The sequence below is a fragment of the Colletotrichum fioriniae genome, assembly GCF_027942845.1.
Source record: "Colletotrichum fioriniae strain IMI 355084 chromosome Unknown scaffold_8, whole genome shotgun sequence".
NCBI lineage: Eukaryota > Fungi > Ascomycota > Sordariomycetes > Glomerellales > Glomerellaceae > Colletotrichum > Colletotrichum fioriniae.
This window is the reverse complement of record NW_027076844.1, coordinates 1,793,769-1,821,647: the sequence shown is the minus strand read 5'-3', so window position 1 is coordinate 1,821,647 and position 27,879 is coordinate 1,793,769. Positions and strand designations below refer to the sequence as shown.

At 54.3% G+C, this 27,879-nt stretch overlaps 8 protein-coding genes across 8 annotated transcripts; 4 read left to right on the top strand and 4 right to left on the bottom strand.

The window, feature by feature from the left end:
• Positions 1–727: 727 nt before the first annotated feature.
• N0V96_007279 (uncharacterized protein) lies at positions 728–1,453 on the bottom strand (the record flags this gene model as incomplete). Its single annotated transcript, XM_065757978.1, has 2 exons — positions 728–1,201; positions 1,421–1,453. The coding sequence occupies 2 exons, from the start codon at positions 1,451–1,453 to the stop codon at positions 728–730; spliced, it is 507 nt and encodes a 168-aa protein (XP_065613501.1).
• Positions 1,454–2,694: 1,241 nt separating this feature from the next.
• Positions 2,695–6,121, bottom strand: CTK2 (RNA polymerase II C-terminal domain kinase beta subunit; the record flags this gene model as incomplete). The annotated part of the gene is made up of 5 exons (XM_065757977.1): positions 2,695–3,537; positions 3,589–3,796; positions 3,871–4,772; positions 5,551–5,639; positions 5,974–6,121. 5 exons carry the CDS (start codon positions 6,119–6,121, stop codon positions 2,695–2,697), a joined length of 2,190 nt encoding a protein of 729 aa, XP_065613500.1.
• Positions 6,122–7,468: 1,347 nt separating this feature from the next.
• N0V96_007277 (uncharacterized protein) lies at positions 7,469–8,473 on the top strand (the record flags this gene model as incomplete). Its single annotated transcript, XM_053191412.1, has 1 exon — positions 7,469–8,473. One exon carries the CDS (start codon positions 7,469–7,471, stop codon positions 8,471–8,473), a length of 1,005 nt encoding a protein of 334 aa, XP_053050974.1.
• A 245-nt stretch (positions 8,474–8,718) lies between these two features.
• CIC1 (proteasome-interacting protein cic1) lies at positions 8,719–9,990 on the bottom strand (the record flags this gene model as incomplete). Its single annotated transcript, XM_053191411.1, has 2 exons — positions 8,719–9,825; positions 9,925–9,990. The coding sequence occupies 2 exons, from the start codon at positions 9,988–9,990 to the stop codon at positions 8,719–8,721; spliced, it is 1,173 nt and encodes a 390-aa protein (XP_053050973.1).
• Positions 9,991–13,123: 3,133 nt separating this feature from the next.
• On the top strand, positions 13,124–14,750 carry TOS4 (target of SBF; the record flags this gene model as incomplete). Its single annotated transcript, XM_065757976.1, has 2 exons — positions 13,124–14,662; positions 14,718–14,750. 2 exons carry the CDS (start codon positions 13,124–13,126, stop codon positions 14,748–14,750), a joined length of 1,572 nt encoding a protein of 523 aa, XP_065613499.1.
• A 2,579-nt stretch (positions 14,751–17,329) lies between these two features.
• Positions 17,330–17,587, top strand: N0V96_007274 (uncharacterized protein; the record flags this gene model as incomplete). Its single annotated transcript, XM_053191409.1, has 1 exon — positions 17,330–17,587. The coding sequence occupies one exon, from the start codon at positions 17,330–17,332 to the stop codon at positions 17,585–17,587; it is 258 nt and encodes an 85-aa protein (XP_053050971.1).
• A 520-nt stretch (positions 17,588–18,107) lies between these two features.
• Positions 18,108–21,290, bottom strand: N0V96_007273 (uncharacterized protein; the record flags this gene model as incomplete). Its single annotated transcript, XM_053191408.1, has 1 exon — positions 18,108–21,290. The coding sequence occupies one exon, from the start codon at positions 21,288–21,290 to the stop codon at positions 18,108–18,110; it is 3,183 nt and encodes a 1,060-aa protein (XP_053050970.1).
• A 1,467-nt stretch (positions 21,291–22,757) lies between these two features.
• Positions 22,758–27,717, top strand: N0V96_007272 (uncharacterized protein; the record flags this gene model as incomplete). The annotated part of the gene is made up of 2 exons (XM_053191407.1): positions 22,758–23,054; positions 23,110–27,717. The coding sequence occupies 2 exons, from the start codon at positions 22,758–22,760 to the stop codon at positions 27,715–27,717; spliced, it is 4,905 nt and encodes a 1,634-aa protein (XP_053050969.1).
• Between the last annotated feature and the right edge of the window lie 162 nt (positions 27,718–27,879).

Genomic DNA, 27,879 nt, shown 5'->3' with positions numbered 1-27,879 from the left:
CCCTTCAGTTTCTCTGAAACTTATGAAATACTTTAGCCTCAGCGTTGACTGAGAATCGTATCGTAGTTGATCAATGTGGTTGCGAGAGGGTTGCTTTATTGGTAATGGATTAGGGGTTCGTGGGGCTAGGACAGTGAATCTGTCCGTGTAAGTCCAATAAAGATGACAGAGGTATTCTGTATAGATCGTGTGCTTATACTATCAAACTAAATTCCATGAGGAGTGATGCAACGCAAATGTACCAACTCCGCAGTCTCACCGAAAAGCGAGACTATGCTAGCAGCCAAAGTAGAAGTCTATCGAGCTAGCTCATCCACAACTTTCTGTGCTAAAGGGTGTCTCTGCCTCATGTGCCTCTTCAAGTTGTCCAGACGCCCACCTCGAATACTAGCTTCACAGATATGGCAAACGAGTTTCGCCTTCTGGTGTGCAGATCTGTCGTGCCTGAGAAGGTCTCTCGCAGTACTGAAGCGTTGTGAACATCGAGGGACTTCACAGGCATGCTCCTTGATATGGCATCGTAGGTGCTCTCTAGGTCAGGTCAGTTCTCATGCGAGAATCAAGAATACTGGTAGCGTACGAACCTTAGTCGTTTCGCATCGCCAGGGAAGATTGGGCAGTATGGGCACTTCCCATGAGGCAATGGCTGATCTGAGTCGTAGCCAGCTCTACGCCTCTTTCTGCTGGGAATCGGAGGTGATGGGGTTCGAGAAGTAGATACACTCGTTCAGCTTCCTTCTCCGTCGTCGTATTCGCTCAAGGGGGGTCCTGTGATACCCGCGGCACCGTAGTGACCAGATCTTGGGCTCATATTACCGAAACCCTCGGTGACAAAGAAGTCGGAGGCGTGGAGAGCCTGATCGTGGTGAGACGAGCGACTGCCGAGAGTATCTTCACTGAAGAGGTTGAGGTCATCGCCGTTGGCTTCTGGACGCTGCGGTAACAATGTGGCACTACCGTTGAGCGGTAAAGCGAAAGAATATGCCTGACGATCAATGGAGGCTGGATCTTGGAACTCAGGATTGGCTATGAGAGAACCGTTGAAGGAGTCTGGCATGCCGAAGAACCCAGAGTCCGGGATACGACAGTGTGGATTGCCAACCCCTGACGGGTGAGCAATCAACCATGTGCTTCCGTCGTTGAACGATCTGCTCGAGGCATTGCTGCTGATGGTACGGCAGAAATCGTCGATTGAATCATGCTGCAGGCTTAGCCAACCTAAGTCATCTTGGTGTGAGTATTGAGCTGAGGTGTGTATGATTTCGTTGTATTCAGCTTCATCGTAGACTGGACCGTCCAGGAACGTAAGGCTTGTGTCGTAGGCTGACTGTGCCGAGGTTGAAGCTAGGGGCCTATCATGCCAAGATCTCCGAGGTCAGCGTGTGCCAAGAGGGAACAAGCGCAGTTCGAGAGATCTTACTGGTCCTGCCACCGCAGCGAACCCGGTGGGCATTTGTTGTCTTCATGTCTTGGTCTGAGTCTGTGATTGAAGTTTGTCAATATCTGGTCCATATTGATAGTAGGCGCTATGCTTTAGCTGGTACACACCAAAACTTACTTGTTACAAGAGCAGAGGGCACCCTTGCGTTATGAAGAGATTCTATGTTGGAGAGATAGCATGTTGGTCCATGACACAGGGTGCTACGAAATGAAGTGAACCTGTCTGGAAACGAGATCATAGTTATATAAACTCATGCCAAATTGATACTTTCAACAGTCTGAGGCCGCAATTTTTTCCAACCCCCAGTGGCTTCGAACATGTCGACAGAATCCGCAGTTTGAGGCCACGTACGCAACGTGGCAAGGCATCGAGACTCTGCGTTGGCCTTATTCCTGTCTGCCTTGGAGTCTTTTTGAAATTGTCGAATCACGAGGCCGGCAACGAGGAGAAAATGCGCCCAAGCTGCATAGCTTGTTTTAAACCTGCACTGCAATAAGCAGCCTCTTGAGGCCACATAATTGACACTGACCTGATGACCTGTCTGCCTTATGCAGGTCCAGCTCAGCAAGCCACCTCTCCAGGGCTGTCTGTCACCAATTCTCCAAAACTGCAACGCCTGCGAGTAGAACGCTCTCGAACGTAAGTTGACAACCTGGTGCAGCCGCTCCAACGGAGCTTTCGTGTTGTGATCAGCCCGCCAAGGCAGCCTACCTGAGGCGGCCCATGTGGCCTCCTCAATGACCTCAGCTGAGCCTCAATCAGGGGCAATCAGACGCTGTTGTCTGATGAATTTCCAAGTTTCTCCGTCATGCTCATTCGAGTCAGCATCAGCCGCGACGGATCGTGCTCAATGCTGGACTGCTACTGGTCAATCACAAATGAGCCCAACGGTGCAACCCCGCGCAATGTTTTGCAACCTTATGTTTCAATTCCTATCTGCTTATACAAGCCTCGTGATATGAATTGTAGTTCTTCTTACAATGTGACGTGCGGGCGGACTCAAACCGCCAAAGTAGTGTTTTCCCTTTCCCGGAAACAAAAAAAAAGCACTCCAAATTCTTTTCCCATGGGGTATCTTTTGGTACCGTCAACGCCAGATAATCGGACAAAATTTCCCTTCCTTTCCATATCCACTTGATTTGCAGAGCCTTGTTCGTTTGCTGTGCTAAGGAAGCGTCGGCAGTAGTAGGGGCCGCCGCGCGGTGAAGAGCGAATTCAAAGGCGAAGGTAATGATGAGAAGTAGCAAGCAAGCTTAGTAGTAACCGCGGCCCTTGGCACGGCCGTGGTGGTTACGACGACCGCCCCAACCACCGCCGCCGCCGCCGTCGTGACGCTTGTCGCGGTGGTTGTGGTTGTTATTGTTGTTACCGCCGCCGCGCTGCTCAGGCTCAATGGGAACCTCAACCTCGACCTCGTACTCCTCATACTCGTCGCGGTAATAAGCCTCGACCTCCTTTCGCTCCTGGCGGGCGCGGTCCGGGTCGAAGACGAAGCGCATGGTTCCATCCTGGTTGCGCCCGTTGCGCTTAGCAGAGTTGCTACCAAAGAAGGAAATGTTCTTGAGGACGGAGACGCCGTTGGAGAGGTTCTCGTCCTCGCCGCCGTCGCAGTTGGTGCACCAGTGGGCGTAGCGCACGAGACCGGGGGTGTTGTCGACCTCGCTGTTGATGACGATCTTGACCTCGATGAACTTGTTGAGGTCGAACTGGACACCGAGCTTGGTGGACTTGCCGTGCTGGGTGTAGAGGTCGAGGAGGTCGAGGACCGTCTCGACGACGTTTTGGCGCGTCGTGTGGAAGTCTGCGTAGTTGATCTTCTCTACCTTGTCGACACCTTGGCCGAGAAGGCGGGCGCTGAGCTCGAGAAGGCCAAGGGCCAGGGCGTAGGTAGTCTGCTTGACGGGGGCAAAGGTCTTGTACAAGTCGACGCTCATCTCCATGGCGGTGGCAAAGACATTCTTGGACTGGGGGCCCAGGATCTTCTTGGTTGCTTTCAGCAGAGCGGACTGAGGGTAGCGGCAGCGGAAGTCGAAGCCGACGGTCTCGAGGACCAGGCGCTCCAGGCCGATGATGATTTTGGAGGGCTGTTCGAACATCTGCGATTGGGTTAGTCACAGCTAAATTGTAGGCTACAAGTCATCACACACCTTGTCGTCCTGGGTTGTGGGGTGCTCGGGATTCTTAATGTTGTACGCAGCACACAGGATCTCCTTGGACTTCTTGATGGTGTCCTCGACCTTGCAGGCCAGGAAGAGACAAGCCATGGCGGCATCTGAATAGTTGTACTCGGCGTCGCGGAACGAGAGTCTGAACCAGTGAAAGTAGACACACGCAGTGTCAAAAGTCTTGATAGGGCTGCGAGAAAAAAAGTCAGCATCATCACTTCAGTAAGCTCCTGCCACAGGAACCAGAACAATGGTCCAACATACACGCGCAGCATGGTGCGGACGTTATCGATGAGCTGCACTCCCTGAAGACGGTAGCTATCCTCCCTAGCTGGATCGCTCTTGTTGTCTCGCAGCATGCGTCTCAATCTCTGCTCGCTCGTGAACTGGCAAGAGACCTGCATGTGGCCAGGGTGAGGACCCCTGGCCGCCGCGGGCTCGGGGGCCGGTGCTGAGTTGTTCGTGGCAGCAGCACTCTGCGCAACGCTCTGCGCCTTGGGGCCGGAGGGAGCCATTGTGTAGTCGCCGTCGCAATCTTTGCCAGCAGTGTCTGAATCGCCCTGCAAGGTCTGCTCGTTCTCGTCCGCGAAAGCGTCGCCACAATCAAAATCGCAGTCGAGGTAGCGGTCGTTGTCGCCAACGGTGCCAGAGTCGTGAGAGTCACCGTCGTCGTCTGGGTCGATGGCTAGGTACGAAGAACGCTTGATGGGAAGCTGAATCCAGCTGTAGTCATCGAACCAGACCTTGTCTCCCTCGAGGGGCAGGTCGAGAGTGGTGTCGTCTTTGTGGAGGTTATTGATCTGTTCCAATGTCGCCTCCGAGATTTCGCGTCCGAGGGTCTCCAAAACTGCCTTGTAGATGTCCGGCAGAGTCGCGGTGGGGTGGGTGAACGGTGCTGGACCTGCGTCCACCGCGGCGTCCCAGTTAACCTTTCTCTTGCGCACGGACCGTGTCACCCAGTTGGGGTGCTCCACGACTCGGAGCCGGAAGCGGGGCGGCTCGACGGATCGGTCTTGTCGATGCAAGACGCGGATCAACTTGGGATGGCCTTCAACCGTGAAGTCGAATTGCTTGATCTCTGAAGTTCCAGGAATTGAAGAGTTGGCGGGAACATAGTATCCGTTTAGAGTGGTCATGCCAGCTGGGATAATTCCGGGAGACTTCATCTGTATTCACTCATTGTGTCAGTTCATCATGCGTTTTTATGTAAGTTAGTACCTAGTAAGAGCGCTTCCGACAGGGGATGGAAATCCAAAATTCTTCCCATGGGTGAACATCTCGAAAAATAAAATAAAAAATTGACAGATATTTGTCCAGTGTCCTCGAGCGAATAGAGAAAACCGCGGGCAGTCTTGGAAATGGTAGGAAAACAACTTGCCATGATGTTCAGAGAGAGGAGAGTAAAAGAGAGTGTAGGTGAGCTTGTAGTCAGCTGGTAAATGTGAATCTGCTCGACGAAGAAGCTGAGCTAGAAGAATAGGTCGAGATATCAATGCCAAGTAAGTTCACTCGATAGAGAACGGCTGGAGTCGTAGATCCCAAGAGCGATTGTAGAGGTTTCGAAAAGAGAGTATTGAAACCTTGAGTTGGAGCAATTATAGCTTCGTAGAGAGATTCTCAGTAATGCTGCGATTGTCGATATCAAAATAAATACCCTCAAGAGGCGACGGCCGAAAGAGCACGGCGAAACTGTGGTCACTCAACGATGAAGGTATCGTCGACTGGTTGAGTATGGGAGCAAAGAGTCAAGAGAGAAAGTGGTAGGTATCTCGGCATCTATTTCTTTTCCAAGGGCAGGTTCGAAAGACCGCCTTCAAAGGTAGGTACAATAATATTCTTTCCTTCCGCCAGACGGGTTTCCGTTTCCACTAAACGAACTCGAAGAATCGAAGCCTTTTTTCCAGCCGCGTGGGGAGTTGAGGTGCGGCTGGTGAAGCCCTGAACCCGGACCGTGTTGACATCGAGACCCAGAGGTCCCGTCTCCTGAACGTTCCTCCACGCAGATTGAGCATGTAGACTAGTGATAGGGGTATCTGAGAGGGGTGTTAGCCATGTGCCATGCCTCATGTCTTTGGACAACAAAGGGTTGAAAAGAAGGACCAGAGCTCTGCTTGTTGTCATTGTATACAACCAATACCGTATTGAAGCATCGTTGGCGGTATACAAGACGTAAAGAAGAGATGCAATGGGCGTAAGTTGATGTTGTCGGATAAAGACAAACCTTTTTGATATCACTGGTCTACTCGTAGCACCGAGTAACATACTGACGTATCCATGTCCATCTCTCGGCGTTATGTTCGAGAAATGTTGATAGAGCCGCCCTTATCTTCCCTCGGTGTTATCCCACAAAGCCGCCTTACTCGTCACAAGTGTCCGCCTGAGGAACACGTCGGTCGATAGCAGGAACCACCGGTGCAACGGTGTTGGGATCCAGCGTCGGGACCTCGAAGGTCTTGAACGGCGCCGCCAGAACGGCAACCGGGAAGAGGACGTAGAGAATCTTGGAGAACTGCATTTTGATCGGTTGGACGGACGGTAATATGGAAACGTCTGATGAGCGAGACGAAAAGAGTGAAATGCAGAGCAAAGGCGTATATTTAGTTTTGAAAGATGGAAATAGAAAGATGCAGTTGTTCAGATCAGATAAACTCGACGACTCTGCAGATGGATATTCAGTTAATGAGCATACTCCTTCGTTCCCGTGTTTCAAGTGTCGTTCGAGAAGGGACCGTCGTCCATACTTATGGAACCCACGAACACTGCCCACCCACGTAACCCGCCAGCAGAGACGGTTCACCCGAACACATGTCGTCCGAGCCAAGGCCGCAAGAAGATCGGCCGATCAACGTCGTCCAGCCACAAGGCTACTTCATGCACCCTTCGGTCTTCAGCGTCGTCAGCCTCTGCCCCTCGTGTCCCTGCACGAGGGTGCATAGTGGTGGTGGCGGTCAGTGGTCACCAGTAAGAGAGCTTGAGAGGCTAGGTTGCGTGAAACAGGGGACCATTTCTTGGTTGCATCTGTGGTCTCGCACCGAGAGCGTTTCAGAGGGTAGAGGGCAGGGAATCCCGCCGACCTGGGATCTACCCGCCACTGAGCCGTTGATACTCATACGGCTGGGGAGGGATGGCCACTTGAGTCAACCGACGTAACGAACGTCTATGCTGCGTTCTACCGCCATCCGGGAGCGACTAGCTCCCAGGAACGAGGACCGACACTTGACAAGGCCCCGACGGACTTGGCTGGAGCTGTTGCTGCTTCTAGTCTGTCTGCTGTGAACTTGGCAGAGGAGGGACGCCGGACTTCCAAGACTTTTGACCGACGTTGACAGGGGAGGCTAGGTCTACCGTCTGGCTAGGTATTCGAACCTGGGTGTCTCGGTGTAAGAGAGCACCGGGCCAAAGAGAAGGCTCGAGAGTTGTCGAGGTTGAAGCTCCTGAGACGCTAACCCCTTGAGGCCTGGGAGACTCATGATTTGAATGGCACGGACCGCTGGAAAGGTGCTGACCTAAGCACTCGCTGAGGTACGTTTAGTGAAGATAAGTGGACGGGCTCTCGGAACATCCCCCAGGCCATATGTTTTGTCCGTGACCAATGGGAAGCTCAATCGATAAGTCAGCACTGCATGGCGATAGGTAGGCGGCAACGGCCAAGCTCCTGCTCTCAGCCAACCGTGCAGCTGCAGTCCATGGGCGAAGGTTGGTTGGTGTCGTCAGCTTTCCCTTGCCACACTCCCCTCCATCCCTTTGACATCTAAAGAAAGACCAACAAAAGTCTCCGGGACACAGGTCGCTCTCCAACCTCACAACCATAGTCCAGCTTTGATAGTGTTAGACGAATAACCAGAGAATACGAGAATACGCAATGAAGTCCCTCTCCATCCCCACGCTGCTCACAGTCGGCTCCCTAGCCACCGCAGCCTACACGGCCGCGACCCCCAAACACCACACAAGCTCCTCCGACGACACCGACGACCACCCGATCCCCCTCATCGTCTGGCACGGCCTCGGCGACTCGTACGATGGCGATGGCATCAAGCGCCTAGGCGAAGTCGCCGAGGAGCTCAACCCGGGCACCTTTGTCTACACCATCAAAGTCGGCGCGGACCCCAACGCCGACCGCTCCGCCACTTTCTTCGGCAACGTCACAACCCAGCTCGAAGAAGTCTGCGCTGAGCTCGCCGCCCACCCGATCCTCTCCACGGCGCCCGCCGTCGACGCCATCGGCTTCAGCCAGGGCGGGCAGTTCCTCCGCGGCTACGTCGAGCGCTGCAACAACCCGCCCGTGAGGTCCCTCGTCACCTACGGCAGCCAGCACAACGGCATCGTCGAGTTCCGCGCCTGCGGCGACGGCGACTTCCTGTGCAAGGGTGCCATGGCCTTACTGCGCTTCAACACCTGGTCCGGCTTCGTGCAGAACCGGCTGGTGCCCGCCCAGTACTACCGCGACCCGCAGCCGGAGCAATACGCAAAGTATATCGAGTCATCCAACTTCCTGGCCGACATCAACAACGAGCGCGAGCTCAAGAACGTGCGGTACGGCAAGAACCTCGCCAGCCTGGCCAACTTTGTCATGGTCATGTTTGAGGACGACACGACCGTCATCCCCAAGGAGACGGCGTGGTTCGAGGAGGTCAACGGCACCGAGAGCCTGCCGCTGCGGGCCCGGGCGATTTACAAGGAGGACTGGATCGGCTTGAGGGAGCTGGACCGCAAGGGCGGGCTTCGCTTCCGCCAGATCCCTGGCGAGCATATGCAGATTTCAGATAAGACGCTCAACAAGACCATCCAGGAGTTCTTTGGGCCCTTTAAGAAGACTTTTGAGGCTGAGAAGACCGTCGAGGAGGTCCCTGTCTTTGAGGAGTTGTAATGCGATTGGAACAGAATGCTGGATAGTAACTTGATGAAGCGACACTAGGGAAAAGTGCAAAAGGGAAAATTGTACACTAGTTCTTATTGGTAAATTTCTAAGCACGAGTTCTCATGGTTAATTTTTGTCTGAACCAACGCCGTACGCCACAAACCATGCATGGTATAATCCCGCACGTAAAACCCTCCTCCTTTTTTTTCTTCTTCGGTACCATCTCTACAGCATGCCCTGGGTCTCAAACACATTTAGTTGTCGACGGCAGCCTTGGCCTTGGCCTTTTGCTTCTTCAGCTTCTCCTTGCGCTCGGCAATCTGCTTGTTGAGGGTCTCGTCGTCGCCCTCGGGAAGAACCTTTTGCGCCGCCTCCTTGGCCGCCTTCTTGGCCTTCTTGGAGGGCTTAGTCGCAGCAGTCTCGGTCTCTTCATCATCAGCACCGCCAATCGACTTGCGCTTCTTGCCGACGTTGGCCTTCTCCTTCATCGCCTTGGCCTGCTCGCTGTCGTCGGCGACGATATCCTTGTCCTCGAGCCAGAGCTCGTCCGTCAGCCAGATGGGCAGGGCGGCCGTCTCTTGGCCCTTGACGTAGATGCTCTTGACGTTGGCCCACTTCTCGGGCACCCACTTGGTGATGAGGGCGTCGACGACGGCCGTGACGTTGTCGGCGACCTGCTGGGGCTTGAAACCGGCGTAGCCTATCCGGATGGCGGTGTTGGTGGACGGGGTGAGGCTGACGAGGGCGGCGCCGACGGCCTTTTCGATCTCGGCGGCAATGTCCTGCGGGGTGCCGGCGTTGACGGTGCCGGGGGTTTTGGGAGCCGCCTTTGCGCGCTTGCCATCTGCGCCGCGGGGGGGTTTAGCGGAGATGACGACGGGGACGGGGCGCTTGGCGGTGGTCTTGTAGAAGGTCTTGCCGAGGGCCTTGGGGAGGCGGTTGACGATGCGGTCGTCTGCGAGGAAGACGTCGTGCTCGGCGAAGAGCTTGCGCTGGGCCTCGTACTGCTTGAACTTGGACTTTAGGTGGGCCACGTCGACGACGCGGGTGATGCGCTTGCGCAGGGCCTCGGGGAACTCTTCCGAGGCGACGATGTTCTTGTAGGCGCGCTGGGGGTCGGCGGTGATGAGGCATATCGTGGAGTCCTCGTCCTGGTTGAGGGGGTGCGGGAGGGTGATCTTGCCGGGCTTGAGGCGGGCGCTGTCGGCGATGTGGCGCTTGGTTGTGAGGGTGAGCCAGATGGGCTGGCTGGCGAGGTCCTCGGTCTCGTCGGCGAGGAGGTTCTTCTTGCCGGATTCCTCAGACTTTTCCTTGGCGGCCTTCTTGATGTGTGCCAGGAGAGCCTTGGAGGCCTTCAGGGTCTAAGGGTTTCGCGCATTGGGTTAGCGATCCGGGAAATCTTGAATGGAGTTGCGCTGGTGTCGAACCAAACGAAAGGGAACTAGGAATGGGAAGTTTACCTGCTCGGGGTCAATTGAGGGCGTAACATCTTTCGATGCGACGGCGACGGTCTTTGAGGGAGCCATGACTGCGGGATTGACGGGTAGGTTGAAGGCTCGTCTTGTGGTTTTTTTTTCTGGTTCTGGCAAAACTTCAACACTGCGACTATAGAGAGAGATATGGTGGGGGCGACCAGAAATCTTTGGACCGTCGTCCAGAAATTTTTTGGCCAAAACGGCAGGGATCATGTCCTGTCGGCGGATCCAGGGCGCCGGTGCCGATGGGGTCCGTGCTTCCCGTTCCGGTCTGGACTCACCGAGGTGAAGACTCGGTGAGGGGCCTTGGCTCCAACCGCAACCACCGCGCCGCCGCGACTTGCTGTGTTTCTTGGATGCTGGTTTGAGTGCACAGGTTGGCGGTCTTGTCCCGATGTTGAAGCAAATTTTGGAGTCAATAGCCTCGGATGAAGTTTTTGGTCTTGGATTTGACGGTCAGACTCTGTTCACTGCATAAAATGGGTTGCACATGTCTCGACGCGTTAAGTGGTTGGTTGATATCGCGTCTTCAGATGCAAAGTCAGCCGAGGACAGCCGGATTAGCAGTAGACCAGCGCGTTCAGCAGCACCAACGTCTCAAATATTTGCACCACAGTTGCAACCCATATGAGAATTGACCAGCGCTATCCGTACTTCTTCTCTATTGCCGACGGACATAGAAATCAATTTACATACAAGTCTCAACACACGAGCATTGTCTCAGTCTGAAAACGGGTCCCGGCATCCAAGAGTCTCTGAGAGAGTGTGGACAACGTGGGTAGTGGGCCGGACTGCCATTGTAGGTTGGTGTCTATCCGTACCATGCACATGCCAACGAGTTTTTTCAATCCAGTGGAATCCAATTGGGAACGCCGGGATCATTATTTGCCCAAAAGCCTCAGCGGGTCGTGTGAGAATGAGATGGGAGGGAGCGCGACTTGCTTTAGCGATGCGGGGTGTTCTGCCGGGACGCGATGATTGACGGTTCGGGAAGACGTGGGTTTAGTACTTCAAGCATGGCTTTTCGGGTACAAGTGTCTGGCGCTTCCTGACAGCTCATTTCCACCCGTGCTAAGGGGACGAGTAGTCATATTCGCTTGGGTACGCGTTATAGAGACATGTTGGTTTGCGTAAAGTTAGGCAACGAATTGCAGAGGGTTCGTCAGGTAGGAACATGGTATGTAAATCAAGGGACCATAATGATGAGAGTTGAAGGGGGCACAGGCTTCCCAAGTGTGAAAGACACTTTACGCGCAGCAAACACGGTCTCGCGATGCTCGTTTCAACCCCCTTCGGATTGCATTGCATGGGCAGCCTGGAACAAAGTCGATCTGGGACTGGGACTGGGACTGGGAGTTTGGGACCGGATTCCCGCATCCCAGTCGACGGGGCGGGTCAAGACTCAAAAGTCTCACCAGAGGGGCGGGCTTTTGGCGCATCTATGATGCTTGTGGCAGCAAAGGGAAGGCGGATAATAGCCACAGAGAGAGAAACAACCGTGCTCGGAACCAATGAATCCAGAGGAGGGTTTTAGACGAGAACTGGTCCAGTGCGATATCGCGATTTAGGGTGTGTGAGTGTGAGCCTGTGTGAAGCACAGGGATAGACGAAGGACCGGGGGGAACAGCGCACAGTGATGGAATGCATGGCTTTCTTGGAAACTTGGACAAGGCTCTGAGAGAAACCTCAGCTAGCTATGCAACGTGCTAGTAATGTAAATTGCAAGCCTCTTGATCTTGTCTTGGACACGCCATCCTGAGGGAGATACTTTACTTTTGTCAGTTTACCTTACCTTCCTGGTTAGCATAGATCACTCCGGCCAGGCTTAGGATGCGCCGGGGTTCGAATGGGCCAGACGGTTGGACAGAGTGGACTCTCCTCCACCGGTGGCCTTGGGCGGCTAATGACTTTGTTCTTCAGCGCTCTTCGCCGTTGGATGGGATGGCCCCCGTAATGTTCAAGTACCTTGGCTCATCCGTCAACAGCTGGGAAGAAGGATGAAATGCTGACCATCGGCAATGATGGAAAGCGTGTGTGCGTGTGTGTGGTGTAAGAGAGACGCGCACCAGAAGTGGGCCAGTAGTGGTTTTTTTCCTTCTTGCAGTCTCTTACTCGTCTCTCACCCAAGAAAGCGTGTATGGTGGAGACTTGGAGACTCGGACGTGATTTCGGGGAGGCTGGATCGGATCTTGATGAGGGGCATAACGGCCATTGTGAGGCCTAACGACGGCAGGTTTTGCACACAAGAGGCTGGAAGAGAAATGGCGGTCTACGGGTAGAGAAGTCATGAACCCAAAGGCTCAGAATGAGTATGAAAGTGAGAGTGAAAGTTGGTGATGGAGACGGAAAAGACTGATGAGCTTGAAGACAGCCAAGGTACTGCGTAGAAAGCAATTAAACTCCAAGGTTAGCGGATGACCGCCGCAACAAGCTCAGACAGCGGCCCGCGTCCAGCGGCCATGGCCTGGAAACACGGTCATCTTTAGCGCATCTACCCGCTGTGGCCATCCATCTTCCCGCGAGGGTACCTATAAGCCCTTCCCCTCTCAGCGGGCACGCGACTCTTGCTCCCCACTCTACGTACCTAAAGTACCTAAAGCACAATGTGAGGTGCCTGCACAGCACAATTCGGCGCGCGCCTTGCAACGCAACACGCGGGAGAGACGTGGACGCGAGAGAGACACGCTTCCCGTTTTTTGGGCAAGGGCCCCCCTCAAAAAGGTCCAGGGCCGCACCACCGGGCCTCCTTCCATCAGACCTGCAACCACTTTGACAGTTTTCACTCTTCCAAAGCCTTCTCTCTCTTTTTTTAACTCACGTGTGGCCAGGCTTGGATCCTATAGACCTCCTTCGAGATATTCAACTTTGTTGAAGACCTTATCCTCTCTACCTCTCTCTCCTTTCCACCGATATATCCCTCGAGACCCTGACTCTTGTACATCTCACCCCTGCCGGAAGAGCGAGAGCCACTTACACGCTTACCCGCACAACGCCAATATCCCACGTCCGATAGTCGAAGCGACACCCGCGCCGAGCATAACGCGACCACCTCCCAACGACGTGCAAGGAACCCAATTTCGAGAAATCACATAGAGGGACTACTGCAAAAGGAACAAACACGCTCTTCTATATCCTCAGACCGGCACTTTCACTCTTCTAGTCTGGGCATGCTGTCGTCGCCATAATGCTCGACTCGTCGCCCCAATCAAAGACCCAGGAGCCTACGCTTCCTCTGGCCGGCACCAAACGTCCTGCCCCCAGTCTTCTCCCGGCATTCGAACCCCTCTCTTCTTCCCCGGGCTTCCCTAGACCCTCCAAACGACAAGCCCGGCCTGGTTCTGTGGGAGCAAACAACGCGTACCTGAAATATCCCACCCCGATCCCGACCTCGAGCACCGGCATCCTATCTTCCTCTCCGCCCCGCGTACACTCAAGACCTGGTGGCCTGTCTCGAGCACTCTCTACCGCCTCCGAGCGCACTCCCCTCGGTGCTGTTAGCTCCATCGAACTGAACGAGAATGGCGAAACTCTCCTCATGGGCCGCTCTAGCAACTCGTCCCACTACCAGCTATCCGCGAATCGCCTCGTCTCCCGCATTCACGTAAAGGCCCGATACGTGCCTGCTCCTTCCGCCCTGGAGCCCAACAAGATTGAAATCATCTGCAACGGCTGGAACGGGTTGAAACTCCACTGCCAAGGCCGCACGTGGGAGCTCCTCAAGGGCGACTCATTCACGTCCGAAACAGAAGGGACCGAAATCATGATTGACGTTCAGGACGCCCGTGTCATGATCCAATGGCCGAAGCGGGACCGTCGCGACCGCCTCGCCAGCCCCGATGATTCTGCTTGGGGTGACTCGCCTCCTCGCTCCGCCGCGCGCGTTGCCGCCGACCTTTTGCAGTCGAGCCCCCTGCGCCGACCCTCGCGCATCGAGTCCCCAGACTCACCCACGGCGCATCTCAGCAGCTCGCAGCGACTTCAAGCTCTGTTGCCCAGGGAAGATGGGGAAGTGCAAATCTACGAGGACTCGAGTGCAGACGAGCCCGAGCTTCCCAAGCTGGTTGACTCGGGCACCATCATTGGTCAGAGCTTCGCTACCGAGGCCACCAACTCCTTCTCGTCCGAACTCAGTGAGCCGGAAGACGAGAATGAGAACGACCCTGACGAGGAGAATGACCCGATTGTTCACTCTTTTGGACCCTTTGGCGCAGATATCTCCAATCGCCTGGCCTCCATCACTACCGCGTCTCCCAAATTCCCTCCTTTCAAGCGGACAGGCCTGCCCACAGTCCGCGACGAGTCTAGACCCTCCAGCCCCATCTCCGCGCCGCCAAAGTCGCCAGAGGAAGCAGAGGAAGGCGAAGTGCTAGAAGACGAGGAGGAAGTCAAGGAAGCGGAGCCCCCCTACGAGAATCCTACCGTCCGCAACCACGTCGTCAACCAGCTGGCCTTTTCGCGTCTGTCGTCCAACCCTCTGTCAACCATCATGAACAACCTGCCGTCAGAAGAGCGCAAGGGGTTGACCAAGGACCAGCTCCGGAGTCTGATCGAGGCTACGTCATGCATTGGTATCATCCAACGCCAGGGCAAGGATGCTGCCGGCAAGCAACTCGAGAGCGAGTACTACTACGTTCCCGAGTTTGATGACGACGACCAGCGCCGCCTTGCCGTGACGGATGGTCTGCGCAAGCCCAGCCTGCGCGCGTGTCGCAAGCAGCACAAGGTAAGATTAACAAAGCAAAGAAGTAAAGATGTTGAAGTTAACATGATGAATTTAGCAATACTACTGGAAGCGACCCCGTACACCTTGAACCTTGTTCCAGCTATCGTTTTTCATCCCATGTTTTTTTCGGGGTTTCTACACCCTTTTTTGCCTTGCTGAGGCTGAACTGATGCCGTACATATACCGAGCATGGCCTCTCACTTCTCTCCTCTTGCATCACACCTTTTTACTGTCTATACCTTGGCTCTTAAAAACCACCATTGGGCAAAACCAACTCGTGTGTACTGGCTGCATAGCGCAAGGCGTTTTTCTGTTTCAACGTATTACTACTGTACGATTCCACTACTACTACTATACCTCCGGAGAAGGGCGGCCCCCTTATTTTTATCCCAAAGATTCCCCCCAAAGGCACGCGAAACAAAATTACCGTACCACGCCCACGCCTACAACCCCGACCCCGATCCCGACCCCGTTAGACGAGATACATGCGGCATCCAGGTTACATTCGATTTGGAAGCGAGGAGTGCGTGTCTCTTGATTTTTGATGGAATTTTTTTCGTCTCGCCTGTTTTCGTCTTTTGAACTTGATTTTTTTGCAAGGGTTATACGAAGAAAGATGGGATATGAATTGGGACTGGCGGTCGGTCGGTCACGGAAATGGGAATGATGATGGGTGGGATGAATGAGATGGGATGGTGTTGGATGGATGGGAGGGGGAGGGTTTAGAAAAGTTGAAGATTCATCTTCAATCGGAGGCCTGGCGAATAAAATCATGTTTGTTCTACTGAGGCTGCCTGCGATCTTGAATGACTTTGCGTCCGATGAGGATTTCCGTTGACAGGACTGATGAAGCAGCTGGCAGTGCTGTGCTATGTAGAGATATACGATGGGTGATTAAAAGGAAGTCCACGCCGTCACGCGCTCATCCCTGCCCGCGCGTCTAGCTCCTGCTGTAAAAACACAACTCATTCCGAATGTCGGCTCAGAATACATGGATCAACCATGCCCCTTTCTCACACAGACCTTGAAAAGACGTATCTCTATTGCTGAGCTCACCGAAGAAGCCATTAAGAAAGGTCCGAATTCTCCATCTCCTTCATCATGCCTGTTGCTTCATCATGCTTGTTGCCTCAAACGGCTCATTTCATGTTAAGTGTAGAGGTAACGACGAAAGGAAGCCGGAATCTGCAGCGTGATGTCGTTCGCTGCTTGCGCGGTGATCCCGGAGCTCATGTGGGGCCGGCGTGGTGAAGTGCACGGGCCTTTTTGACTGATAACGTCCGATAAGCCTAATTTAGTATGGGTCTAGGCCCCCCTCCCGCGAACCTACCCCGCAATGACGGCGGTGGTTGCTTTTGTTTCCTGGGGTGTAAGGTGGTTTTCTGGTGGTGTGAATGTCCTCTTCAGATCGCACTGCACTGTACGCCCTGGGACCGCCTAAACGGACTGGGATGTTTTGATCTGGATTCCTTCAGTGGCTCTATGCAGTGAGGCTTGGGTAAAGTGTGATGGTTTTGTGCTGTCAGAGTGTGAATAGTGCATGAGTGTCTCTACCCGTATCGTAGGATTCAGTGCCAGTTTGGACTGAGGTTATACCTACACAGTTGAAGCTTATCCACGTAACGAGGTGTAGGGAGGTGATTATCCTCAGCATCCTCGCCCTTGTGTGCTGATCTGAGAGTAGAATTGATGGGGGTGATGGTCGACAGTCATATGCTCGAGAACCGTTTTATGACGACAAGGGTGGTGTGTGGTGGTGTCGACAGAGCCGGCCGATTACATACGGTACCACGATCACACAGATGTCAGTGGCGATATGTTCCGGCGGTAGCTCATCCTACCCTTTTTGTCATGCTACTTTACCGCCAACGGAACGTGGGTGAAATGTGAAAGGAGCTATGATGTTGTACGTTCGGCCTCTGCTGGGCTGATCATCGTCTGATACCAGAAGAGTCTCAATCACCACACCTCTTGGAGGCTTGCATCCACGCATCGGTTAGCGTATGCTTGTTGTAAGACCACTGTTTTGACGAGGTTTTCAGACTTTGGAGGGTTCGTCATTACTGCATTAGACAGGCGTAGGTAGCATCAAAACGCGGGAGCATGGCAGGTAGGTAAGAAAAGAAGGTAGGCAGGCTAGTTTTCCAGCATCGTTTCCCGCAGTGAAGATCACCGAGAAGGAGGAGGAGGAGGAGGAGGAGGAGGAGCAGTGAGGCAAAAAAGGTTAAACACATCCGGAAAGAGGTGGTGTGCCATGGTGTGGTGGTGGTGTGCATACAACGCCAAACCTCAAAGGCGCATTGGACCCTGAAAGTGGAAGAAGGAAAGAACGTATGGCAAAGGAGGGAGGTATATGAGAAGTTTAAAAACATCTCCCATTCCTCTTCTTCTCCTTCCCCGCTCGTTTCTCTCGTGATACTCACCTGCTTTCCCCGTTGCTCTGCATCGCCCCCGTCGTTGTGTAATCAAACCTCTACATTCCAACGACCCCGAGTATAAACACTCCTCACGCTCCCCCGCCTACCTACATCACCAAACTAAATAAGACCATACAAAACCTCAAGTCAAATAAACATCACAATCTTCTTACACCATCCGCAAACGAACCCACTCTACCAAGCCTCAAAAGACCTCCCAAACCAAACAACCCTATAACAAACCTACAAAATGGCATCCGAACAAACCGCCCAACCCGACATCTCAAACTACACCACCTCCCCAACCACCTCCTCCTCCTCCCACAACAACAAGCCATCCTCCCCCTCCGCCACTACCCCGCGCGCCATCGTCGAGTCCACGACAAATAGCTGGAAACCTTCCTTCGAGCGCCGCCAGAGCTGGAACCAGGAGGACCAGAAGCGTGCGCTGCAAATGAGCCATATTGAGGATGTGAAGACTGGTCCTGGGTTTACTGAGCGTTCGTAAAAGGGAGGAAACGACAAAAAGTATCGAAATATGTGCAAACACAGACGAAAGTAAGCATTGACGGTATACTGTGGTGATGGACACGGATGGGTGGTGGTGTTGAAGCGGGGGAATGGTCTTCGTGAAGATTGGGTTCATCAGGTTCTATTCAAAAATTGGTAATGGTGGAGGACATGGGTGAAGCCGCCTTCGGACGTTAGGAATGAGTGGCGTTCAAAAAATTGTATTACTAGGTTGTATCATCAAATATGCATCATCCCATATGGCCCCGGCGTCCTCTTTTTGTTTGCGAGGGCTGCTTGTCAAACAGTACGACACCATTGTGTCACCCAAGTTGCATTAATCGCAGTGACCTGCGACAAGAGTGAGAAGTGACTATTGCATCATTGAGCGTGCTACTGATACAATGGAGAGTTTGCCTGGCTCAAGTGACAGCCGAGTCCTACAACCGGAAAAGGTATATAAACCATCCCAACGAAATCCCAAATCAATCCGCAGAACCCTAACTCACGACATCTGCTTACAAACCCTTAGGCCCTTGACCATCTTTGCCTCCAGTCTTGAAGTATTCTCCAACGACACCAATGGCGTAGGAGATCCCGCCGACCCATACGGCGCCAAGGACAACTTTCTTGGCCCTGCTCCTCTTTGGCCGCTTTGGAATCTCGAAATCCTGGCTGTCACAGGATATCGTGTTACGCCTCCTCAACGGGCTGAAGGGAGGTGGGGGTTTCTCTGTTGTCTCTGCTCCGGGGTAATCATAGTTGAGGTAGCCTGTAGGACTGGAAGAGTAAGCGCTTGGTACTACGGGGTCGCTCCCCATCATGTCGATGGGGTTCACCTTTGGCGCCTGGTATGTCGTCGGCTTCTCAATCGCAGGGGCGAAGGAGGCGATAGCCTGCTCCTTGGATGCCGTCTCTGCCTCGCGGACCTTGCGGAATACCAGGACGTCTCCGCTTCCGGAAACAATCTCATATCCCTCTTTTTGCAAAGTGCTAAAATAGGGGAAGAACTTGGTTGGGTTCGACAACCGAAGAATAACCTCCGCTGGCGTCAGCGGTGTTGCGCTGTCGGGGACGACCGACGTGGTCTCGGCTGTGTTGATAGCCTGCATCGTCGGGTCGTATGCAAGAATCTTGTAAATGGTAGGCTCCCGGGGTGCGTCGGTTGTGGTCGAGGACACCACACCCTCGCTCTTGGCAGCGGAAACAGCCTCCTGTGCGGTTGAAGAGGCATTTGCCATGGCATCCGTCACGGTTCCATATGTCCGGACGTAGGAGGGCCAGGTCTGCTTGCCACCGCACTCCTCAGAGTAGCTCACCTCAAGGCCTTGAGGCTCTTTTGAATATTGGTCAATTTGACCTCTCTTTCCCGCGATACGGGTGGTTCTGAAGGAAGACGACCGGTCTAGGGATGGCTCCAACTTGTGCTCCAGGCTCGGAAAACTCTCATCAAAGGACGCAGCCTCAACCTCATCTTGGTCTTTGCTCTCCTCAACCTTTTGACTGTCCGCGGCAGCCGCCACAATGTCGTTCCAGTTCCGCGAGAAGTCTTCGGGAAAGTCCCTGACATAATTGCCAGTAAGGCTTTCCTTCTTGGAGGGAATGTGATCCCACGCCTTGTTCCTAGACTGGCGCACTGCAATACGGGCAGCTTTGCTCGAGATATCCCAGTTCACGGCATATCGGGGAAGATCCGCCTCGAGGATCTGTCTGTTCGTCGTGCTGTACTCTCTCCGGGACTGACCCGAGGACGTTGGAATTTTGGCCCGAACATCACTCGCTCGAAGCAAGTCCAAATCGTCAACCCTCTCTTTCTCTGACGCCTGAGCAAAGGACTTGCGTCTGTTTGCCTTCGCAGCGATCTCCGCATCGAAGTCACCCAAGCCCTTGGAAACAGGGTCGATGACCGCGGCAGGTTGGCCATCGGGCTCATTGTACCGGAAGGATTCATACTGCTTGGCCTCGTCAAAAGCTTTCTGATCCCAGTCATTCTTGGGTCGTTGGCTTTCGGGCTCGTTGTATTGCACAGGCTGATGCTTGGCCGCCTCTTCAGGCTCAACCGCTGCGATGACACCCTCTGGTGGCGGTGCATCGCCGCGTTTGAACTCCTTAGAGTATTTCCCCAGATCCTTGTACTGCTTTGAAGCTTCTTCTGGGTGCATTGGGGGTTTGCCGTGCGGCTCATTCCAGCCGACGGGGTTGTAGGCATCGAGGTCTGCGTATGCCTTGGATGCCTCCTCCGGGTGCATGGGAGCTTGGCCGTGGGGTTCGTTATAAGACATGGGGCCATATTGATCCAGATCAGTGTAAGCTTTGGAGGCTTCCTCGGGATGCATGGGACGCAGACCAGAAGGCTCATTGAAAGAATGCGGGCGATACTTGTGAAGGTCGTCGTAGTCTTTCGATTTTTCCTCGCTGGAACGTGGGCGTAATCCCTCAGGTTCGTTGAAACTGCTCGGTCCATACTTGTGGAGGTCGTCATAAGACTGCGTCTCCTCCAATACGTCCTTTTCGTTATGCATGATTGGGCCGTACTTGTGGAGGTCGTCGTAGGGCTGCTTCTCCTCCACCACATCCTTCTCATTGTGCATGATGGGGCCATACTTGTGCAAATCTGAATATCGCTCATACGCCTCCGGAACTTCAGCATTCTCATTATGCATCACCGGGCGGTACTTGTCCAGGTCCTCGTATGCAGGCTGGGAGAGCTCCTCAGGAGGGCGGTCGTTCAGTGTCGGGTTGGCATACTTGCCAAGGTCCTCGTATTTGGGCGTGGCGTCTACCTCTTCCAGGAAGTCTTTGAGGCCCACCGGTGTGTATTTGCTCAAGTCGTCGTATTTCGGCTCCTCGGAAAGTTGCTTAGCATCAAGCTTCTCATCCATGACCGGCTTGTACTTGTCGAGATCCGCATATTGCGGGGTCTCCACAACTCCACTACTGGACCCAGCTTCGGCCCACGGGGCACTGTCAATGGTGACATTGCCATACTCTTTGAGCTCGTCGGCGGGGGGGACCCCGTCTGGGAAGAAGGGCTCTTGGGTATTTTTGTCCGAAGAGTTATCAAATACCGACTGGGGCGCGTGCGAAGAGTGCATTCTTCTATTTGTGATCGGGTCGATGTCGGGCGAGATGTCGCGACCGGCAGCAGCTGTGTACTTGCTCCTGGTCTGACTACCGAGATAATTGCGGATGTTTTGCAGAGGGGACTGCCACAGATCATATTCCAACGGATTGGCGCGCTTGCCGGAAAAGAGAGCATTGATGGCACTGCGTTCGACGTCCTCAATGTTCTGGCCGGGCCGGGTGCCTGGGGTTTCGCCCGATTCATCCTTTTTCACGTCTTCCCCTCTCACGTATCTGCCACCTGAGCGGGTATGGCCTTGTCTGATCCAGCACTGGGCCAACATCTTCTTCATCACGATTCTCGAGTCTTGAGCACGCGAGTTTGGGTCCCAGGACAGCTTGCGATTGATCGATTCCATGTATTTGTATTTGATGTGGCGCTGACGAAGACGTAGCTGACGCTGGACCTCGGGATCCAAATAGGATGACCACGCACCGAAGCGGAAGCCGCGAGTCTGGCCATAGTGGCTAGCCCTCGCAGGTGTTTGGTTCGAGGATACCAATGATCCCACTGCGGAGGCTCTGCCGGGGTAGAGACCGCCCGCCCGAGGCGAGGAGCGAGAGACGGTGGCGAGCATGATGATGGATTTCTAGCTTTGTGCTTTTACCATGCTCCCGAGACTGATGACATACAGAGGTCAGCGAAATATGATCCTAACAAGCGCGGTCGCGGAATCTGCGAGCGCGTCGTGCTTTCTCGAAGGTAGACAGTGGTCGGCCAAATGCGGCCAGCGAGTACTTGGACTCGGGCGCACGTGAATAAACCGGAACGACTTACACGAGGGAGAAGTGAGGGGGAGAGCTGCTCGTATCACCACCCGCATGTAGGCTGTAAGGCGCGATATTGCTTGAAACTTGGAGTTGAAAAGGTAAGAATTGAAAATCAATCCGCCACCTCGGCGATGTTAAGGAAGAGACGAACAAGGTTGGAAGGAAAGAGGTAGCGAGAGTTCAAAAGGTACTGAACGGATAGAATGGACCGATGGGACAACCTAAGACGGGCCAGAGGGAGCACCTCAGCAAGCAGCAAGCGGCAATCAGCTGCGACTGGCCGGGTTGGGACACTGGTAGGTCGCAATGGGAGAGGTGGGATCCACAGTTACCGCTCCCTAGCGCTGCTCCCGCAGTGAGCCGGGTGGGCAGTGTGGGCACCGTGGGCTGAGAGCCACTGAAGTGCACGCCTAGGTGGAGAGCCTTCAGCAGGGTAGTTTGCGGGGTAAGCCTTTGCGGGCAGTGGCCCTCTTGCCCGAGGAACGCTTGAAACCGCCGAACGACCCCGAATTGGTGCAACTGACCAGTGACGCAGGTGCAGAGTTGCGCCAGTGGCTGGAAAGTGGAGCATCTTGTCTTACTATGGAGCTGTGATAAATGCAGCCCAATCGACGCGAATGGATAAGGATTGGACGATAAGAATTGCAGTGTGCACGGGCGAAGCCAGAAAAGGACTGAATCACGTGTAAGATGCTGACCTAAGACAAGCTGTTTGAGAGTAGAGACACGCTTACCTAAGACAAAAAAAAGCCTGGGCAGGTACCTATGACAGCATCATCAGAGGGAGCTTTGGCGGGGCATCTCGTCCGTTTTCATTCGCCGCAGTTGCACATCGACCGGGGCTCAAATTGTTCGCTCGGCCTGAGTCAACTCGGTGCTGCTAGGTATTTGCGGCGCAACATTCTGTGATTGAAACCCAGACTTTTTCTTTGGATTCGACTTCGTTTGGTCATCATTTTGCATTCGCTACCTTACCTTGGGGGACGATGCAGCCGGAGAAAGCCTTTCTTTTCCTAATAGACTTTGCATACCATCTCCGTTACCAGTCCCTCTCGCTCATCTATCTCCGATTTCTCGAACAAGAAAAATAAGGTGGTGCCCTCCGTGCCCGCCGTATTTCGCATTTCGCATTTGTGCACCTCAGTTGTAATTACCCCGCCAACGTCATATTCGAGCTCTCCAGTTGCCTTCTTGCGCCGCGCGAATTCTTGCATTTGAGCTGCACCGATATCTCGACAACAACACTTCAACACTCCCTTCATTCACACTAGATCATGTCGCGTGCTTTTGGTAAAAGCGGCCGATCATCTGGCGTCGCGAGGGGCTTCGGCAGTCCAGCGCCTGCTGGCTTCGGTGGCTTCTCCTCCGCCGGCGGTAGTGGTCTATCTTACCTCTCCGAGCCTCCTAACTTGGCCTCCATATCCGATGCCAACGTTGTGGTTGCATTTAAGAACGCACTGAAGAAAGATGCCACAACAAAAGCAAAGGCACTCGAGGACCTCCTCGCCTACGTACAGGCTCACCCGTTCGAAGTAGAAGGAGGTGTAGAAGAGTCTATCTTGGAAGCATGGGTACGTTATTCCCGGGATATTATAGAGCTTGGTGATCATGTACTGATTTGTTTAGGTTCAAATATACCCTCGCATCTCGATAGACAACTCTCGCCGCGTCCGCGAACTCTCCCACACCCTACAGTTCGAGCTGATGAAGTCGGCACGGAAGCGCATGGAAAAGCGCGTGCCCAAGATTGTCGGGACCTGGCTCGCTGGCTTATACGACAAGGATAGAGTCGTGTCGAGGGCAGCAAACGATGGCCTGTCTTCCTTCCTCAGCAGCCCAGAAAAGGTTGCGATGTTCTGGAACAAGTGTCAGTCACAGATCTTGACTTATGCGACCGACGCTATACAAGAGACCAAGGACACCCTTAGCGACGAACGATCCACGACAGCCGACGATGCCGAAGCTAAATACCTCCGAGTTATAGGGGCAAGTCTCTCCCTTGTACTTGGTCTCCTGCAAAAGCTCGACGCAACCGATATTCAAAGGGAAGAGGAGGCTTACGATACCTTCTTCGATGAGGAGAAGGTCTGGAAAAGCGTAGTCACGGGCGACAGTTCGGTCAAGAAGACGGCGTGCCAGCTCTTGTGGGCCTGTCTCGATAAGAGATTCGACTCCGTATCCTCACAAATTTCTCGCCTGAAGAAGACATTCGTCGCCGAGGGACTAAAGAGCAGTCAAGTAGGATCGGCTGTCGAGTACGTCAGAGTCCTCACAAAGTTGACGGCTAAGTTCCCCGAGATTTGGACGAGCTCGAGCGAGAAGAAGACCCCAATGACAAGGCTGAACGGATTCTTGGAGAAGGGTTCCCAGAGCAGCTCTGTCAAGTACTGGGAGCACCTTGAACACCTGATCAAGGCCATTCCGACGGAACTCTTCACAGTCGATGCTTCAGCTGACGCGCTCAAGTCAGTGAGGACAGGAATTACAAGCAGAGAGGAACCGCGGATGAACGCCACCGCGGCGTGGACCTGCTATGCCAGAACTACCAAGCATCTGTTGAAAACCTTTCCTTCTGACAGTGAGAGGGCAACACTTGTTCAAGAACACCTGTTCCCTCTGATTGAGCACTTCCTCCTACCCACACCCGAAAACTCGTCATGGGAGATTGCTGGAAACGGACGACTTCCTGTGCTAGGAGAAGTATACGAGGTCTCTGTCGGCTCATCATCCGAGGAATTCAAGGCAACATCTGACAAGCTGGGGCTGCTCTCGTCGGCGTTCTGTGGCAGAATATCCAACTCACTTCCAGAGGTCTCAAAGGACTATGAAAAGTCCCAAGAGGCTATTGCTTCCGAGGGTACCCGCTGGTTCACCCTCGTTGGCCAAGTTCAAAAGGCAAACCCCAAAGACAGTCTCTTTGTCGAGCCTTCAAGGGTCATCATCAAATGCAGTGTGGACCTCCTGGCAACAAGGAATCTTAAGCCATATGGAGCAGCTGCAGTGCTCTACAGCGTGAGTAAGAACGCTCCGCACGTGTGGAGAGATGCGGAAGCTGCTCAAGCACTGGAGCAATTCCTGTCGACCCAAGGCCGAGATCGCATGGATGTCTTGATGCTTTCACGGTCTGGTACCGATCTGCTGAACTGCGCCAATGCCCTGGGCACCCTCGATGGACAAGAAGCAATATACGCCAATATCTGGAATACCTGGATCGAGGCTTTGTTGAGCCTGTCCGATGACTCGCAGGCCATTAGGGGCATCGAGCGTCTCATTGCGAACAAAAAAGCGTCAGATCTCTCTCAATCGCACGAGCAGCTCCAGAAGTTCATCGAATCCAAGTGCTCCAGCACAGTCCGCGGAGATCTGGATGCCTGGAGCCTGTTCGAGGCAGCGTTTAGCAACAATGCTATCGCCGACTCAACCGCCAAACAATTGGTAGATAACAGCGTATCGGCCTTGTCACAAAACAAGCAGCACTCTGTTCAGGCCCTTCGCTCCTTGGAAATCATTGCGAATAATAAGCCTGGGCTCTTGTCTCAGGACGAGTCAACACACATGGCGGTCGTGACTGAGCTGCTGGGACTTGCCGAACTAAACGACAGGGCAATTTCTCCCCGTGCTGCCTCGCTGAGAGCGCTACTGGAACAGCCCGCGGATGGCGTATCGCCAGTCGTCACCATTATCCAGAGGAATCTCGAAGATGCTGGGCCACAGTCACTTGGCGTCGATACACTGGTTCAACAGGCCATCCAGGCGTCCCAAGCTGGGTCTATCGCCGTCGAGGACTTGTTCCCAAGCACGAACATCTGGATGCAGCAGCTCTCAAAGTTCTTCCAGGCCAAGCTCAATCCGTCATTGTCGATTACTAGCGGTCTGGCGGGCGCTCATTTCCTCGTTCAACCTACCGAGTCCGACCAACGCCTTCGTGTGCGCAGGGACCGAGATGGTCTCTCTATCCCGGCTAGAATGGCATCCTACACCTCCAAGCTCTTGTCATCGGATATTTCGGTCTCCAGTCTGCCTGACAGCTTCCAGGTCGAGCTGCTCTACCTCCTTTGTGTCGCGGTTCAGATGGTATCGGACCAGATTACACTCATGGACGAGCACAAGCTGTTCCTGAACCTCGATATGGGAGACGCGCTTGCCTCTGCTGAGTCGTTCGTCTCTTCCACCCGCCTGACCATCAATGCCATTGTCGACGAAGCCAAGGGATGGAGGGACGGCTCGGAGGCTGGCTCGACAAAGTTAGTCAACGGTCTCATCGCCATCATGACGCAGGAGACCAAGGAGCTCACCCCGCTTGGAGTCTACAGTTCCAGAGCGCTAAGCGACCTCTTCCAGAACCTCGCCGAGAAGCACGGTTTCCCTGTTGCTGGAGACGAGAAGATCAACCAGCTGGCCACACTCAAGGCCACGCCACCAACAATTCTGGCGGCGACGGCTGTGCTCGCCGGCTTCGGCGAGAGCCTGGAATCATCAAAAGCCATTAACAACTTGTGCAACCGTCTTGTTAGCGACATTGCGGGCGCCAGTGTTGAGCCTGAAAAAGCCGAAAAGACGCTGCTTATTTTGGTCCTCCTCAACGCATGCCTGCAAGTGTACGAAGTTGGCGGGGTTCCCGTGGCTAACAACCGTATCGTCTTTGCCGTTCGCCAAATCACGTCTTGGATGGACGATATCCCCAACCTCACCCCCGCGCTGTCAGCCGAGATCTGCCGATCCCTACAAAGGTTGCTCCCATGCATGAAGGACGTATACGGCTCGTACTGGGACAAGACGATTGAATTCTCCACCGCGTTATGGGCAAGGGCCTCCGACGACCGTCTCGACGACTCGCTGCCGTACATCCACGCATCACTGAAGCTCATGACCGCCTTGGAGACGCTATCGGAGCCAAACGACGACCTCGTGGACGCCATCAAGGAGTTTGCCGAGACGAAATCTCTCTCCCTTATTGAGCTCCTCAAGCTCGACCGCGAAAAGAACACACAACCCCTTGAGATCGTCGACGCCATCATCTGCAGACAAGTCAACAAGATCCCACTGAAGCACGTCACCGACCTCTCGGATCTTTACGGCCTCATCGCTGCGGACTCCCGCTCGATTCAGACGGCGGCCTTCAACCTCCTCCACTACGCCCTCCCCGCGCGCCAGGAGGAACTCTCCGTCAACGTCCTCCTCGACAAGATCGACGCTCGCCTGCCCGACGAGCTCCTCTCCCTCCTCCTCGACGCACCCACGCTGGATCGCTACCCGGACGAGATCCTCGCGCAGTTCCCCCTCGCCATCCGCTCCTACCTGCTCTCATGGCACCTCATCTTCGACGCCTTCAGCACCGCCTCCCTCAAGGTCCGCCAGGACTACACGGAGCACCTCAAGACGGAGAACTACATCGCCCCGCTCATGGACTTCACGTTCGACGTGCTGGGCCACTCGGCCGCGCACCCGCTCAACCTCGAGCGCGAGGGCCTGACGACGCAGCACCTCACCTCCTACAGCGTCTCCCTCGCCGATGCCGAGCCCGACGAGCGGAACCTCCACTGGCTGCTCGTGCACCTCTACTACCTCACTCTCAAATACACCCCCGGTCTCTTCAAGACATGGTACCTCGACTGCCGCTCCAAGCAGACGCGCATCGCCGTCGAGGGCTGGATGACGCGCTACTTCTCCCCCATCATCGTCTCGGACGCGCTCGACGAGGTGGCCGCCTGGGCCGCCGCGCAGGACCCGCCCGCCGACGACGACGAAAAGGAGCTCGTCGTCAAGGTCAGCAAGGCATCTAGAGAAATCACGGCGGGCGTCGAGATCGACGAGAGCATGGCCTCCATCGCCGTCAAGGTCCCCGCGAGCTACCCCATCGAAGGCGTCTCCGTCGTCGGCATTAACCGTGTCGCGGTCAACGAGCGCAAGTGGCAGAGCTGGCTTCTCACGACGCAGGGCGTGATTACCTTCTCCAACGGGAGCATCATCGACGGTCTCTCCGCCTTCCGCCGCAACATTGTCGGCGCGCTGAAGGGCCAGTCCGAGTGCGCCATCTGCTACTCCATCATCTCCACTGACAAGCGCATGCCCGACAAGCGGTGCTCGACGTGCAAGAACCTCTTCCATCGCACCTGTTTGTACAAGTGGTTCCAGAGCAGCAACCAGAACACGTGCCCGCTGTGCCGTAACCCCATTGATTACCTAGGCCATGACTCCAGGGCGAAGAGAGGGCAGTCCGATTATGTGGTGTAAGGTAACTAGGTCTCTTATGGGATGATGCGGTTGAGGTAACCATGTTGAATTACATGGGGAAAAAGGAAAAGAAGAAACGTGAGATGAGAAAGATGAAAGTGTGGTTTCGTGTAAAAAGTAACATTCTAGAGAGTGTGGAACACAGCATGAGAAATGCCAAAT